General features: G+C 32.0%; 2 protein-coding genes across 3 annotated transcripts; one reads left to right on the forward strand and one right to left on the reverse strand.

Moving 5' to 3' along the window:
- The first annotated feature begins 1,783 nt into the window (after positions 1-1,783).
- On the forward strand, positions 1,784-5,398 carry LOC114189461 (gibberellin 2-beta-dioxygenase 2-like). Its single transcript, XM_028078009.2, has 3 exons — positions 1,784-2,299; positions 4,290-4,704; positions 4,854-5,398. Exons 1-3 carry the CDS (start codon positions 1,794-1,796, stop codon positions 5,172-5,174), a joined length of 1,242 nt encoding a protein of 413 aa, XP_027933810.2. The 5' UTR covers positions 1,784-1,793; the 3' UTR covers positions 5,175-5,398.
- Positions 5,218-15,990, reverse strand: LOC114190790 (putative pectinesterase 53). 2 transcript variants are annotated; one of them, XR_014996848.1, is made up of 6 exons: positions 15,451-15,990; positions 15,163-15,366; positions 10,682-10,917; positions 10,414-10,595; positions 8,569-10,078; positions 5,218-7,153 (listed from the first exon to the last, which is right to left on the reverse strand). XR_014996848.1 is itself a non-coding variant. In XM_028079827.2 (4 exons), the coding sequence occupies exons 1-4, from the start codon at positions 15,955-15,957 to the stop codon at positions 10,442-10,444; spliced, it is 1,101 nt and encodes a 366-aa protein (XP_027935628.2). In that variant the 5' UTR covers positions 15,958-15,990; the 3' UTR covers positions 10,338-10,441. The 2 variants fall into 2 exon arrangements, 1 of the variants encoding a protein (XP_027935628.2); XM_028079827.2 differs by lacking the exons at positions 5,218-7,153; positions 8,569-10,078 and having other exon boundaries at positions 10,338-10,595.
- Between the last annotated feature and the right edge of the window lie 2,188 nt (positions 15,991-18,178).

Genomic DNA, 18,178 nt, shown 5'->3' on the forward strand with positions numbered 1-18,178 from the left:
ACTCACATCTTTCATAAATTAATCAACTCCTAATCACTTCTTCAACATTCCTGCTTTCGTTAATTCTCATCATTACTTGCTTTAGTTACTCTCCTGCGGTTTTTTTTCCCTTCTAGGTAAACCACTCTCCATTATTACAGAAGTAGGCAGGTTTTTTAAAAATTACGGAAATGGGCAAAACGTTTTGGGGGTGCACGTTTTCGTATGAAGAAATCGTGTAGCCCCCAAACGTTTTCATGGTCAAGCGGGTCAAAGGGCGAAATCGTGTGGGGGGTGAACGTTTTTGGTTCAGTAATCGATTACCGTATGCTGTAATCGATTACTGCATGTTGTAATCGTGCAGGGGGTAACGTCTTTGAAGCAGTAATCGATTACCATATGGTGTAATCGATTACTGCATGCGTTTCTGAAGCGTGAAGTTGAAAACGTCATGGGGGTACACGTTTTTTTAAATTGAAAGTGTAGAAAACGTGTGGGGGGTGCACATTTTCTATTAGAAAACGTGTGGGAGGTGCACGTTTTCTTCAAAAGAAATTTTTTTTTCTTTTCGCACCCCCAACCCACTCCTTTCCCACTCCAACTCACTCCTTTCGATTTTGCAGACTAAAACGCTTATATATTCTAGCACACTACCATTTCGCCAATAATTTGTACATTTTTTATTTCAATTAATTTACTTTTCAATGTTTTTTTTTTCTTTCTACAATATCAAAACTAAGACAATTTTTTATGAAGATTAATATTTCTTATGCCTTCATCAACTATAATTTGAAATACTTTATTCTTTGATGGACCAAAAAAATGTATAAAATCATTACAAATTATTATGCTTGTCTCTGTATCCAATTCTAATTTAATCACCTTTTTTTTTAAAAAAAAAATTTGGACTGTAATCGATTACAATACCTTTGTAATCGATTACATTTCACTCGAACATAATGCATTAATCATGTAATCGATTACACTTCGTCTATAATCGATTACATTACACCCAGAAAATTGCAATGCATGCAGTAATCGATTACAGCATACGGTAATCGATTACTGAACGAAAAATGTAACCCCACTGCACGATTACAGCATGCAGTAATCGATTACAATATGTTGTAATCGATTACTGAACCAAAAACGTTCACCCCCCACACGATTTCGCCCTTTGACCCGCTTGACCATGAAAACGTTTGGGGGCTACACGATTTCTTCATACGAAAACGTGCACCCCCAGAACGTTTTGCCCATTTCCTTAATTTTTAAAAATCTTGCCTACTTCTGTAATAATGGAGAGTGGTTTGCCTAGAAGGGAAAAAAAACCCTCTCCTGCATTATAATATTTCCTTAATTATCCCTTTTTAAATTCCACCCGTCTTTTTACTTGGTGTAGACCGTGGAAGATTAGGATTGGAAGATTTTCGACTTGTCAAATTTTCTTCTATCAATTCATGCACACCACCAAGATCACAATTCCTTCTTCCTTTTGAATTCCTTTTGCTTTTTTCACCCATCTTGGACTGTCTTGTCTACGAAGTCCACGCCACCTTAAATAATCACAACATTTATAATATATATATATATATATATATATATATATATATATATATATATATATCAATTTCTTATTCTTATATATAAAATTGTCACTTAATCACCATACCCCATCTCGCTCCTGCTCCTGCACGTAATAATTTAATTGCTTTCAATAAAAAAAATAAAAATTTAAACAAAACCTCTTTTTCCTTCTCCTCATTCTCTCCCTTCCCACCCCTTACATGTCAAGTATAAATAGGTGATATGTGATGCCACCTTTCTGCAACCAAAAATCCACAACCCTCTCCGGAGTTATACCAGTTCTCTATATACAACCCATTCACATATATTCCTCGTGGATCAAAATAACACACAGACATATTATAGCAATGGTTGCGCCTTGTCCAACTTCCATGATGGTAAGAAGCAAGAAAACAAAGGGTATGGGAGTTCCGACGATCGACCTTTCATTGGAGAGGTCGAAGCTGTCGGAAATAGTGGTGAAAGCATGTGAAGAATATGGTTTCTTCAAGGTGGTGAAGCACAGTGTGGCGAAGGAGGTGATTTCAAGGTTGGAAGAGGAGGGAACGGCGTTTTTCTCGAAAAGCTCCTCCGAGAAGCGTCAAGCTGGCCCTGCCAATCCTTTTGGCTATGGCTGCAGAAATATTGGCCCCAATGGCGATATGGGTCACCTCGAGTATCTTCTCCTTCATACCAATCCTCTTTCCGTATCTGAGAGATCCCAAACCATAGCCAACGACCCTACCAAGTTCAGGTACTCCCTCCTATTACTTTCACAACTCTTCTATCTCCTTTCTTCTCTCAACTACGGATTCCATTAACACGTCCTCAAAATAATAATACACTCATAAACTTATTTACAACTGATTTTTAATCTTTTACGAGTCTTAAGTTTGTTCGACAATAGTATTACTATAGGAACAGTTTAAGATTTACTACTACAACATAATAATTACTGTTTATTGGCATGTGTGTGACAGGGATGGGTAGAAAGCCAGGGGGGAGGGGGGGTCTGTGGGGATATAGAGTAGGGAACAACCCCTTATCTGTTTGTGTTTCTTAAGAGCCAAGCAGGGTGGTGGGTGTTTTAGTCCGTAACTCTGACGAAATTCATATAACTTTTCATTTTTTTTTTATCATGTATTTCATAGCTGTATTTTTCCTATTTCGATAACATTTCTCAATAAATTAGAAAACAATGATTATGTCTTAATATGAACAAGAGAATTTAATCATCAAAAATTGAAAGAATTATTAGTATTTCTTTCTTCACGTCTACATTCTTTGAGAAGACATCTTTCCTTTATACCGGAAGTTATGACGGCTGCAAATTTTTTCCACTTTTTAATATTTAGCAGTTTAATAAGCTCATTTTTATATAAAAAAAGAAAAAAATTACCTCACCAATGTATTTATGATTTATGTAGAACTTTTTTTTCATGGTTTACCGGATATTTAATAAAGACTTCTAGTCGTTTACATTACTGGTAGACCATTCTTACGAGGAAAAAGGATCATCTAGAAATCTATATTCGTACTAATAATATTTTTTTGGATTACTTTATTTATATGTATATATTAATATGGCCCTGTCTACCGCTTTCCGTGTATGATAAATAAAGTGAAATAACAACAATTATGGTAGCTTATTTTATGGTTTTTTAGTAAAATAACAACACAATTATGCTATCTTATTTTATTAATTTTCTATCCATTAAATATGAATATTTGAGTTGAAAAGGTATAAGCAACACGTGCACACACAATGACTGTGTCAAAGAACCTTAATTAATTATTTTTCTTCGGGTACAAATCCTGACTGATTTGCAGTTCAATTTTCCGGTTAAAATTTTAAAATAAATGTAAAACACATTTCAAAATACCATTACACTTACAATCATTGTGTTTTATATATATTATTTTTTTGTATTTTCTGTAATTCAGATTAAGCAGCACCTTTAGCATTAATAGTTTAATAAAAGTTTTTTAATATTCCTATACATATATTATTTTTTTTTTATCTTTTCTCTTTTCAGTATATCCAATTGTTTTTTCTCATTTCCGCCTCCTCTATCCTGAGATGGGTGTGTATGTCTCATTTTTCTTCTTTAAAATGCATGGGAATTGGCAGCAGCTATAAAACTGTTTTTGTTTATGGAACACACTTTCTATGAGTGCTGGGCCCAACATATGTAGAACTAACATTATTGCACGACAATCACGTTATTTAATGGCTTTACCACAAGTCATTACGTGGCAGTGGTTTGAAGTAAAAAGGAAAATGAGGCGCATAATTTTGGGTTAAAATTGTGAATAAGCCGAAAAGGGTAGATATAGAATATAAGCTTGGTTTAGCAGTGTATTAAGGAGAAAGGAGAGTAGAAAGTTAATGTAAGAGGTTGTGTTATTTGTGCTATGAGTAGCAGTGGTCTTTATTGAAATTGTGGAGCCACGTTGCCCACTTTTCCTAGCATGCCCGTACAAAGGCAGTGACCATATATCTTGATGTCACCGGAAGAAAATGGACCAAATATTGGGGTAACACTGTCACATAGAAACAAACAAGTGACACAATCCAATCAAGAATAGAGAAAAGTAATATTATATGATATGATCCTCCATGTGTGTTTGCCTGGTAGTATGTGGTAACATGAGAAAAGACGCATGTTTAGATATACTTGAGATAGGTTTTTAACCTTAAATAGAGGTCAGTAACGCCCTGCATGTTTTGGTTTCAATTGCAGTTGCGCCGTAAATGATTATATAGAAGCAGCTAAAGGACTAACATGTGAGATTCTTGATCTTGTGGCGGAGGGTCTGTGGGTCCAAGACAAGTTCTTACTCAGCAACCTCATCAAAGACGTCCACAGTGACTCACTCCTCAGGATCAATCAGTACCCTCCCGTGAGCCTAAACGGCAACAAGAACAGGGACACCTCCAAACTTGAGCCACATCACCTCCACAACCAAAATAATAATAATAATAATAACAACACCACCAACAACATTGGTTTCGGAGAGCATTCTGACCCTCAGATCTTGACCATCATGCGATCCAACAACGTGGACGGCCTTCAGATTTCCACCCACGATGGCTTGTGGATCCCTGTCCCCCCTGACCCTAATCACTTCTTCGTTATGGTTGGTGATGCCCTCCAGGTTGGTTTCTAATCAACTCAATATCACACTCATAACATACTATAACCACGATTACCACTAATCAACTTCTCATTTACTACTGCAAACAGAGACACGCCTTAGGCATAGTAACATAATGTTGTTTCATATGTTTGTATATTTTTTCTTAGGTTTTGACAAATGGAAGGTTTAGAAGCGTGAGACACAGAGTATTGACCAACGCGACCAAAGCCAGAATGTCGATGATGTACTTCGCAGCACCACCGCTGAATTGGTGGATCACTCCACTGCCCAAGATGGTGACACCGCACAATCCAACTCTCTATAAGCCCTTCACCTGGGCCCAATACAAACAAGCAGCATACTCTCTACGATTGGGAGACACTCGCCTTGATCTCTTCAAGATCCAACGACAACAAGATACCCATCTCGCTTCTGCTTCTCCCTCACACTTACATCGCATTCCTTCTGCATATTCTTCCACCACCTAATGTTACTCACAGAGAGCAAGCAGCACTTGGACTTTCCCAATACCTCTTTTTTCTCTCTCTCTTTTTTTTTTTTTTTTATATAATATAGTCTCTATAGTTTCATAGAGTTGTAAAAGCTCACCATTAGTGATTTACATTGGTGGAAAAGTATTCCACCTTGTTCCTACTGCTGTAAAATATAGCCAACTTTGAATTCCTATACAAGGGTATTTTGACATAATCAATCATCATCTATGAATTCAGCACCACCATCATTTATTTATTTATTCTTTTGAGTCCCCTGCTACAGAGCCACCAGATCTAATAATGCATAAATTTTTTAAAAATGGCCATTTGTGTATTTATTACCCCAATGTTTGACTATGCACATTTAAACGAGTTCAGGTAGAGTGATTTTTAGCACCTGTTAAAGCTTATTAAAAAATAATTATTAATTAAGGTTTGGTCGCTTGATTTGTGTTGAAAAAGTTGGAATCTTTCTTGTTGAATAAGCATAACATGCAGCATGTTTAGTTTTTTTCTTTATTAACTATAAAAATGTATGAAGCAACCGGAGACTGATATTCTGGTCTTCGTTGACACTGACAGAAGAGAAAGCCAGCTACTAGAATTTGAAAGTCAACTTAGATTTTGGCGGAGAGTAGAAAACTGGAAACCAGATCTGTTCTGTCTATTACAGATAAATATAGCTATTCACAAATCAAAGCTAGTGTTTCTAACTTCTAAGTATAAAAAAACTTGCGTTTTCTGAAAATGCAGTAATTTCTACACATTTTATATTTTAATTTTAGTTCTTTAGACTGGTAGACTTATCTGGGGGGAAATAGATAAATCATGTATCAACAAGTCTAATTTCAACAGGATCGTAGAACCATTTCTATCGCAATAATGTTTTGTTTCCTCTGTAGGTTTTAATTGAGCAAAATTCCTGAGAAAACTGTGTAGGACAAATGCTTTAAGTTTGTTGAAAACACATCCTTAAGTGTTTATAATTTTGTGCATGGAATTTATGAATAAAAGGGAAATGAATTTCTCTAGAATAATATATCTTTCTTTAAATATATTTTCCGTATAAAAAACCAGTAATTGGTATCAAGATTATGTTATAAAAGTCAAAGACTTTTAGATCTGTGAGAGGTCTTCAAAGAAGATTACGATGTTGCTTTGTAGTCACAATATTTCCACCATTATCCAGATAAAAATTGACAAGAAAAAAACAAAAATTAAGAACGAAAAAGTGAAGCCATTTTGTTGTATTTTGTGTTTCACAAACCATTTTCACCAAAATCATGGATCTTAAAATTGTAAATACAATTTGTGATTGCAAGATACGAAGAATATGAAATGATCCTAAGGATACAAACTGAAAATGGAAAATAGTACTTGATTAATGCGTGGCATTACTAACAAGGCGTGAAAAAAGTTGCGACTATGCTTGAAAATATGAAACTTATATAGTCACGATAGAACAAAGTATCACTTTGGCAGAGTGTTATATGCATCGCAGAACTTGAATAAACTTGAATAAAGAAGACTTAAAGAGACAAGAAAGAAGAAAGGTGCTTTAAGCTAGATTGAAGATAAGAAACGAGGCCAAACAAGAAAAAAGAGAATGTAGGAAATAGCAATGAAAACAATAATAACCTAACTTTTTCACCATGCCCTTTAAAATGTAAAATGTAATGGCTGGGCAAGATAGTTGTTGGATATGAGTGTAGGCATGTTGCAGCAATAATGCAGTAGCTTGAACAGGTGGTGTGATGACATACATAGTGTAATGTTTTGAAAAAGGAGAGAAAGTGTTTGAGGTAGCTAGCAGAGTGTGAGAATTATGGACTTAGAATAGAAGCCCCCATTAGAGTGTGAAAGGTCCACCTATCTGATGCAGAGGTGGTGGGTTCTTTGTAGATGACAAGCAGAAAGGACAAGATGAGAAGAGTGATGAAGATGAGCAACAGTTGCAGCATTTTCATTAAACCCTGCATCGACATTGAATTTAACATGATTTTGCTAAACAATAAGGTCATTTCATTTCTGTCTGGGGTTGATTACTATTACTATTGTTGTTTGATGCAGGTATTTTTTTCAGGTTACTTAAGCTGCTTTTAGTTGGTGTTTATGTCTTGGTACAATGTCTAGTTTGGACCAAATTCTTGTATTCTATCAAGTACTACTTTGAGCCAACCCTCCTGTAATTAACTGCCACTTTCAGATATTGGCTAGGAAGGAAGCACCCTTCTTTTAAACTGCTAATGTCATGTCCCAATGTTTCTATGTCAAACATCACATAACATTTCAAACACTTTTAGCTGTATTTTTTAATTCCTTTATTTTATACTTCTATATATTCAAATCCCATAATAACTTACATATTTATTATCATTAATACTGTTAAAATAACTGAATTATGAATATATATACATATATACATGTATATTCACTAATATTGATCAACATTATTGGAGGTTCTTAACCCTTTTTATGGATTGTCTAGTCATTTATCTTGAGAGAGATGTTATTTTTTTTTTTCCAGTGACCAGTTTCTCTCAACTCACTTCATCAAAGATTAGTGAATTCACATCTGTTACTGGCAAAAGATACCTTTTTATGAGAAGTAAGTATAACAAGAAAATTCGAATACAACATACCCATTTAAATGGCAAAAAAAATGTTCTGATCGAGTTTAGATTTTGATACAGCAAAACTAATTGTCTGTTATCTTCGAACTATCCTGTTATACTTATACATATATTCATATACATATGTGTAATATAATTTATTCTTTATGATGATTAAAAATAAAAAGCGAATTATTATTTGAGTAGTTAAATATTAATAATAATAATAATTAAAATAACAAAAATAAAACTTTAAAATTATACATTCAAATAAAAGTATACGTTGATTCCTATTTTTTATTTTATTATTTTTTTACATACTATTTTAACTATAATATAACCAATAACTTAATTCATGTAATTTAATTGAATTGTATGAGTAAATCAACATTGAAAAATTTAACTACTTCCTCACAAGTTCTTTGAAACTCAATATAACTGACATGGATGATAAAGAATTTTAAAATCTAAAACCCGTGTGGAGACTAAAATGAAGGGAAGGGACCTTACACTTAGCATTACTCTTTTTAGAAACTTTAACATTTTTGTTTTTGAATTATGTAACTCCAATAACTTAAAATGAATCCTACACATTGTTATAAATTAAGAGAATTGAGAAGATAATTAAAATATATTCTAAGAATGTTAGAAATTATAGTTATTATATAATTAATGATGTGAATATATTGGAAGTAAATTAATTATTATTTTTTATTTAGTTTGTAATGGTAAATATAATTAAAATTATAAAAAAGAGAGTAAAAAGAGTGGCATACCCTGTGAAATTGATGATCCAGCAGTTTAAAGGTCCTCTTCATTTTGGCAGCAAGATTGCATATATTATCGTTCAGCCTTTTGTGAGTTGGCTTCACTCCAATGGTGTTGTACGCTCTGAACCTCAAGACATCACTATCCAATGCGAAAGATTTTGTGCACAAAAAGAGCAGCACATCAAGATTAAGACCTAAGCAAACAAATGGCTCCATAGGGAACAATCAAGATAATCCCTTCTTTCAAGCCCTTTTACCAAGATTCGGACACTCGCTTCACACCACTAATCGTCCTTGCCGACTCGTTGACTGCAACATAACATTTCATTACGCATGTCATTTCTCAGGAAAATCACATTTTACCAACATTTCAGCCTCACTCAACTTTCTAAGATGGTTTTACTGTCATTCTCATTTGATCATTTCTTCTTGCTCCACACAGCCCCGAATCAGAAGCAAACACCTACGTAAATCTAAAGAAAGAAAACTGAATCAATAGAAGCCCTTTTCCTTTCTAGATAGTAAAGTCTTGCTTGTCTAATTCGGTCCTACCAACTAACCAATATGACGAAGAATTAAGTCACACCTGTTCCATCAACCATTGAAGATCCCTCATGCGTGCTTCTTTACATTTTTTGAGTTAACCAAAATGGTAGGTAAGCTACACTGTGACCTCACACAAGCTTTTCTCTGTTATACTGCACTTTCTTCCGCTAGATTCAGTTCCCAAGTTGCATGGTTGGTGGCCAGTATTTTTCTCATGCACAAAAGAAATTTACAAAACGAATCTAACACGGCTAATAATATCCATTTTTTTATGATCAAAAATAACTTTCCAAGTTGCTAAACTTATATTTCAGACAAGTGCTGTCGACACGTGAGAAAAAGAAATTTTTACTCTATGCCATTCATCACAAGCCAAGTGCACAAGTGTTAGTTTGGAGGTTTTTTGGTCATGCAGAAAGACCCATCAAGATTTTGTATTAATTGTCATAATTTGGTAAGAAAATGGAATAACCAACCTGGTATAATTACTAATTTCACAAGGAATTAATCCTGATTTTTTTTTCTACTTTTTTTGCGTAAGAGAAAAGCTTCCCTTCAAATCCTAGTATTAAAACCTTGTTATACGTATCTGATATTTGAAATTTATTTTGTGGCGAAACCTTAAAAACGTACATGTCCAATCTGTGTTCTGGTCTACTACAATGGCTTCAATTTTGCTATTACTAAAAGCGTTACTAAGATGCTGTCACCATGAACTTCAGCCCGAGAGTCGAAGGTGGAAAGACACAGAAACAAAGGAGTTGATATCCACTATTAAGGGAAAGAAAGCAGGGAAATCATCCAGTGGCTTAGACAACCTAGAACACTTCTGGAATTTCTTCAATGGTCACAACGAGGAGACCAGACCCTGGAAATTAGCCGAGTGTTGCATTTGGCCTTAAAATTCTGTTCCCTGTCTTATCCTGCTCCATCATGTTCGTGTTTTTTTGCGTATTCCTGCTTCATCATGCTGCCATTCCATAACTCACAAGCTTCAAGATCAAATTTTATGTCTTTCTTTTTCCGTACTTTGATAAGTATAAAGCTGGTTTAGCTTGCGCATGCGTGGTGTTCATTGTGCTCACATCATTTCCCTTTCCACCACAACAGTTTTAAACAGTGTTCTCCTTTTATTTATATTCCCATTTAAGGAACACATTTATGAAACAAGACTTGGTGGTGTAACATACAACAAAGAATGGATGTAGTGCTAATATTTTCAATCAATGAAAACAACCCACTGTTTATTTGTAAATTATCAATATTCAGAAACACCAGGGTTTTAATTAACTCATAAATACGTACTAATTGAAGTCTGCATGTTGTTTCATTTTCACCATGTGTCGATGAGCCAAGTGTCCCCTTCAATGAATTGGGTCCCAATAAATGGCTTGGCCTCTTCATCATTAAGCACTCGTGCCCATGGCACTCTTCCAGCAAAGTTAGCTCCTGGCCCACTACACATGTATTCTCCATAGTATACCCTCCTGCAATACACACATACAATTAGTTCTAGTAATTAATTTGTGTAAAAAGAAAAATGCATGACTTGAATGTGGTGCATTGAACTAACGAATCACGGTTTTGGTGACCCCAATCACTCCATCCTTTGGGGAGTACTAGGTTGTCCATGTAGGTGTAAGAGAAAACAACTCTGGAATAATCGCCCCATGCTCTTCCTAGATAAACATGCCCACTACCGGTTACTGTGCAGTTTTTGAAGGAGAATCCACCCTCCAGTGACGAATTTGTACGCTTTTGAGCGGTGATGGAAGCCACCTTCTTAGTCGTGGAATTTAGGTAGCAATTCTGCTTGCCAAGTCAACAAATAAACTTACCAGTGCTAAATTAATACACAAAAGATACTGCTCCAAACAAAATAAAGATTGTCCTCAACTCTTCAGAACACGAGATGAAATCATGAGTATCAACCTTTTATATGTGAATATTTTAAAAGGTCTGATTAAATTTGCAATTAACTTAGAAATTAGTTATTTTTAACTCAGTTTTGTGTTTTAAAAAATTGTTTTACTTTAAAAATTTACTGTTCATCTTTATACTTTTTATGGTTACTTAACTTGTTTTTGAGAAGTAAAGAAATAATGATATCATTTTGGTGATTACAAAATTAAATGAAAGTACTTAAATAAAAATTTTAAAATAAATTTAATAAAATGTTTTTTTTTAATATAAGGTTTAATCATATACATGATACTCCTATTTGTGGTTCAATTTTGTCTTTTTACTTTTTTTTCAATTTATAATTCTTTTGTTTTTTTTTAAATGATCCAATTTAATTATTTATTTTAAGCTGACGTTAATACTATATATAATTTAATTTTGTACTGTGATTATATATACTAACAAGAATACATTGTCGCATTTGTGTATTCGCATTTTTTAATTTTTTTAAAAAATTAAGTTAAAATCAATAATATTTACTTTCATAATATATAATTAATTTTTAAAATAATTGTTAAATAAAATAACTATTAGAAACAACAGAAATTTTTAAAATAATGGTTAAAAAAATTATTTATAAAATAATTAATTTTAAAATAATAATTAAAAGTAAAAATGGAAAAAATGAAATGTGGACACAAAAGAATAATTTTTTTATATATTGTTATAAATTTTATAATATAAATTAAAAATATATATTTTGGATTGTTTATTTCAAAATACAAAATTAACAATGATTTTAAATACAAAATATTTATACGGTGCAGCAAGAAATACACAGAGGTGTAAGAACAAACTGCCGAATGTTACTATTTGAGAACTGAAGACTTTTTCTCACTTTGGGCCATGGGCCTTGGACCATTGCCTCTCAAAACACAAACCTTATGATGCAGTTTTTTCCTGCACCATCATGGGTTTCTTCTTGCACCTTCATATAAAAGATATTTCTCATTTGTTCTCTATTGAATTGTCCAATCCAAAAATTAAAATTAACTTCTGAATATATAATCTGAAAAAGCTTTCCCAGTGTATAAGTTGGATATCATTTTTAACTTATAGATTATACAAGAAAAACAACTTTTAGATTGTAGAATCCAAATTCAAAAGTAAACAGTTATTAAGAAAAAAAAAATACTTCCAAATTGCACAATTTAAAATTTAACTTTTATCTCTGAATTATGTAATTCATAATTTTTTTAAAGAAAAAAAATGATTTACAAATTATAAAATTTACAATTTTTATAATATAATGTGCATGAAGAAGCTGCTACAGCAGGATCGGTCTAACCGCAGATTATCTAACACCTTTGGGTCTTTCTTCTGTATCTCTAAAATTTTTTCTACACCTTCAAACTTTTTTTAAAATTCCAAAAAATCTTTGGATCATTTAAGGAAATCCACGAACATCGTACTCCCAAAATTTCTTTCGGATGTCGACTTTCGAAAGTCAAAATATATGACTTCCGAAAGTTAAAATATATCATCGGAAGTCGACTTTCAGAAGTTAAAATATATTATCGAAAGTCGACTTCTGGAAGTCAAAATATATCACCGAAATTCGACTTCGAAAGTCAAAACATATCACCAGAAGTCGACTTTTGGAAGTTAAAATGTTTCACTGGAAGTCGACTTCCGGAAGTTAAAAAACATTACTGGAAGTCGACTTTCGGAAGTCAAAAAATTAATTTTATTTTAAATATTTTTAATTCTTTTTAGAATTTATGTTTTCTAACTTTTAATTGTTTTTTAGTTTATTATTTATTGTTTTATTTATTTTTTATGTTTTCATATTTGTTAATATATTTTAAAAATAAAAAATATTAATATCCATATATATATTTTTATTTTTATTTAATATACTGAAAAATAAATATAAATATAAAAATAAGTAAAAATAAAATAATATTAAACTTTAAATAAAAAAACAAAAAAACAAAAAAATTATTCTGCTTCATTTAATTTTATTTTATATTTAAATTGATTTTAAAATAATAAAACTTTAAATTAAAAAGAAGGAAAAAAAGAAAAATAATATATATATATATATATATATATATATATATATATATATTCGTTTTTCTTTATTTTTTAATATATGTTATTTTCAATATGTATTTTTTAATTTTTTTTTATTTTTATTAAAAAATTTTAATAAATTATATTAAAATAAATTTAAATTTAAAAATATAAAAAAATATATAATTGAATTTTTTTAAAAAATATGATTAAAATTAAATATTTAAATTTTAAATAAAATTAAAAAATTCAAATAAAATATAAAATACTATACACATTAAATATGTAAATAAAATAATTATAATAATATCAATAAAATAAATAAAATAGAAAAATAATTTAAATTAAAATAGTAAAATTATAATAATTTCAATTTTATTTTTTAATTTCAATTTTAAAAAGAATTAAAACTATTAAAAATAGAATTAATTTTTTGACTTCCGGTAATAATTTTTGACTTCCAAAAATCGACTTCTGATAAAACATCTTGATTTGAAGGTGCAGAAGAAATGCTTGGATGTGTAGAAAAAAAGAAAGACCTAACACTTTTCATATCGAAAAGTTTAGGAGAAAAAACAGCTAGTCCAATACAAGAAAACCTTCAATATTCAATTATAATAGCTAAATAAAATAAAAGTAAGTTTTAGCTATTCATATTTTCATCGATTTAATGATATTCTCCCAAAAATATCTTTCAATTATTTAAGATGTTATTCTTAATTTTTTTTAATTCGTGATATCAAATTTCAATCAAATATAGAACACTCAAACTTTTTAATTGTAATTAGTAGAATTAAACGGCATTAATTAGCTTCTTAATTAATAAAGAAGTCATGTAATTTTACATGTATTTGTGACTGGAGAAGATCATTACGTTTATCTCATTCAAAAAAGTTGTAACTACTTTTTTAACAAAGTGGTATTCTTCTTGTTAATTTTTTATATTTCAAGATAACATTATTTTTCTTTTCAGTTATACTCTTAATTAATATGGATATACAAAAATTAGTTATGATAAGAGAGAAAAAGATCTGATAATACAGTGCACAGTGAAATTAGACAATTAAAAAGAATAATAGATAATTCACTTAAAAATATATTAAAGGCCTTAAAAGTAAATCACAAAAAGTAATTAGTACTAATTTTATTTTAAAAAAAATACTAAATTGTTTAATAGTGAAATTTAGTATCACCAAACGGATAAATAAAATTGAGTAAAATAAATAACTGTAGACAGCGGATTGGAATTTTATGAATATCCGCTTTGATCCGAATTTATATTTTAATATTTTAAAATTTTTAAATATATTTAAAAATTTTAAATATAATTTTTAATATGATATATAATTATGTTAAAATTTAATACTAAGTTATATAAAACATAGTCATTATAATTATTATCATTAAAATTATATATATATATATATATATATATATATTAGTTAAAGATTTTTTGTATTTATGTCACTTATTCAAAACAAAAATATTTTTTTAATAAAAAAAATTAATTTAATATAAATTCACAATCTGAACAATACGATCAAATTAATCTGCAATTCGAACAACCCAACTCCTATTGATCCAATAAATTCAATAAATTAAATAATTATATGTAAATTTTAAAATATTAAATTTAGATTAGGTTGGAACCAAAATATCTAACTCGACAGATATCCCGACCTAGTTATATTATTGATTATTGTGAAGTTTTATTTGTCATTTAGTAAACATCTCATGTACCAGATTAGTAATTTACATGACTTTATAAAATATAAAATTGAAATAAATACATATTTAATTTAAGTATAAATCACAAATTTTAAAAAGTTTAGAAATGAAAAATACATTTAAGCTTTGTTAAAGAAAATTTATGAAATTGAAAGTAATAGTTAATAAATAAGGGAAGAAAGTTATAAATTTGTATTAATATGAGTCAATAATAAAACTACTATTTAAAAAAACAAAAAACAAAAAAAGTGGTTTAATTTAACATACTGTATTACTATCAGTAACATTTGAAAGCATGGTGAACATTGGAGGTTGATGAAGGAGAAAGAGTTGGAAAGGAAAGAGAACCTGGTAAAGGGACCTGGCAGAGCCGAAGATGAAATCCACAGAACCTTGAATATAGCAGTTGTTGAAGAAATGAAGGCCTTTATGATCGTAGAGAGTGTCTTGAGCTCCACTGAAACTGCAATTGTAAAAAGCAGCTTTGGTTCCTGAAATCCGAAGCGCCACGCCTTGTTCTCCTCTTCTTCCAATCTCATGAGGAGCACTGTTCTGTTTTACCACACACTCATTATATGCTTCTTATATTCACATTTGAGTATTGCTGAATCAAATGTTAATGTTAAGTGTCTGTACCTCAAATTTGATGTTGATGGCCACAAAGTAGCTACCATCCACAGCAACAGTTGCACTCTGGAACGTCCCCAAGGGACTGCCATTTCTTCCGGAGGCAGATGCTGTATCGTTTCCGGTAATGGTCGGAGGATTTCCGGCGTTCCCTGACAATGTAACGAAAGCCATTGTTCTTGGGATCATCACCTTCTCCCTATAAACGCCCGGCGAAATCGACACTATAACTCTCCTTGTGTTGCGTGGTGGAATGCTATTGAGAGCTTCTGAAATGGTCTTGAAGTCACCGGAACCGTCTTGGCTAACTGTTATGGTAACTTTGTTACTCTCAGCTTGCCTCAGCTTCAAATCTGGACCAGGATCATTCTTTCTCTCTTCATGCTTCTTCACATTGAAAGATATCCACTTGTCAAAATTGGCCACATTATGTGTGTACGAGCTTGAAGCAATGTTTAATGATGAAAGAAGAAACAGAAATAGAAAAATGAGTTGGGAGTGGGTTTTGGAAACCATGGCACTGCAAATGCTAACTTTAAACTGCGTGAGACCATGTTAACATGACACAAAATAATTGCTCTCTTACCAATTTACTAAACTAACCCTCCTGAAGAGGAAAAAGAACAACATACATAACATTATGAGCCCATTTTTGTTGTGTAAGAGGTGTAGCTAGAGAGAGCACTAAGCAGTATCTAGAAGAAAATTGAGAAACTTGGTGGGTATTGAGGAAGGGGTCTGGGGCCCCATTGCGCAAATTATGAGCAGCAGCGTGTAATCCCCAACATTCTCTTGGGAATGAATTATGGCGCAGGAAGAAGAAAATGGGTGTACTCCATTTTGTTTTGGAAAATGGTAGTGGTGGGAGGGCCTGTTTCGTATATAGCCATAGCACACATATTCCCTGTATAGGCAACAATTAGTCGTGGAGTCGTGGGGTAGGACTTCTAGAAAACTGAAAATATAAATATTTATTGCATCAGGCTTATGAAGCATGTTGGTCACCCTATGAGAAATGACAGTAACAGAGTCTTGTTTAAGGCATGGTCTACTATTCATTGTGTTCAATTTATGAAGTTATAAGCCCCTGGTATTGGATTTAATAAATTTGTAATGCTCTTTCTTATGCATGATCTAGCTAGCATGATGCATGTGACTGTGTCCATGACCAATGGAATGTGATTAGGTTCAAGGGTCGCACGCTAGTTGTCCTAATCGGTCAAACCATGGTCATTTACTTGTGTATGGTATTTTAAGACCATAATTTAAAATGTTTTGTTATAAAATAAGTTGTTTGCGTACGAAATTTTGAAAGAAATTCACATTCTATAACATTATTAGAGTAATTGGATTGATTAATTAAAATTAAAGAATTTTGAATTTGAACTAAATGTAAGAATTTGATTTTTTTTTCTCGAACTCATATTTTGGTCTTCATTGTCAGGGTGACTTAGATTCAGGTCAATTTGGCTTAACTTGAAATTCGGTAAAATTCAACTTAAAATTTATTAGAATCTAATTTAAGTTGATTAAAGCTGACTTGATTTTAATGGGTTCTACTTGGACTTAATTTAACTAGAACTCGATCTAAGTTGGATCCAATCGATCTTGACTCAACATGACTCTTGCCTAAAACGTGATCCCAAATCCAACTCAGCTTGATATGGACCTTAGTCTACTCGGCTTAACTTGGGCTCAGGTTGACTCAGCTTGATTTGGCCAAGCCATCTTGGCCTGATCTAGACTTATGCTAATTAACTTGAGTCGACTTGAGTTGGGAAGACTAAGTTCAAACTAGGGCAGAACCAACTCAACTTGACCTAGACTCAGCTTGACTAGGTCGACTTGACCTAATCTTGATCAGACTAGGCCTAACCTAATCTTGATTGGACTAGGACCCGCCTGAGCATAGTCCAACTTGGTAGAACTTGGGTTAGCCTAATGCGGATGAACATTGACCCACCCAACTCATCTCCACCTAGGCTCATATTGAATTACACTAAAAATAAATTTGAAATTACTGACAAAATTTTACCAACAAGATATATTTTTGTCGGTAAATTTGAATTACCGATGGATTTTACGGACGGATTCTCAAATTTTAATTACCGACAGAAAAATCCTTCGGTAATTCAAATTTTTTTACTGACAAATTTACCGACAAATTTTTTTGTCGGTAAAAGAAGCGGGAAATTTTCCTCCCAAATTTTAATTACTGACGAATTTTTCCGTCGGTAAATTAATATTTTTACCGACAAATTTTTCCGTCGGTAAAAGAAGCGAGAAATTTTCTGCCCAAATTTGAATTACTGACGGAAAAATTCGTCGGTACAAGGAGCAGAAATTTTCCTGCCCAAATCGCACCTTATAAGAAGACGAGAAGAAGAAGAAAAGAAGAAAATAAGAAGTAGGAGGAGAAAAAGAAGAGGAAGAAGAAGAAGAAGAGAATAAGGAGAAGAAGAAGATGGAGAAGAATGAGAAGGAGAAGAAGAAGGAGAAGGAGTAGAGGAAGAAGAAGGAGAAGATGAAGGAGAAGAAGGAGAAGAAAGAGAAGAAGAAGAAGACGACGACAACGGTGACAGTGGCAACGACGACGACCACGAAGAAGAAAACGAAAAAAAAAATTGAAAGAGGGAGGAGGAAGAAGATGAACAGTGCAACAAATTTACCGATGGATTTTTCAGTCGATAATTACCAACGAATTGTTCGATCGGTAATTACCGATGGATTTTACGAA

This window comes from Vigna unguiculata, chromosome 7, assembly GCF_037176805.1.
Source record: "Vigna unguiculata cultivar grain cowpea cultivar isolate G323 ecotype 2 chromosome 7, ASM3717680v1, whole genome shotgun sequence".
Classification (NCBI taxonomy): domain Eukaryota; kingdom Viridiplantae; phylum Streptophyta; class Magnoliopsida; order Fabales; family Fabaceae; genus Vigna; species Vigna unguiculata.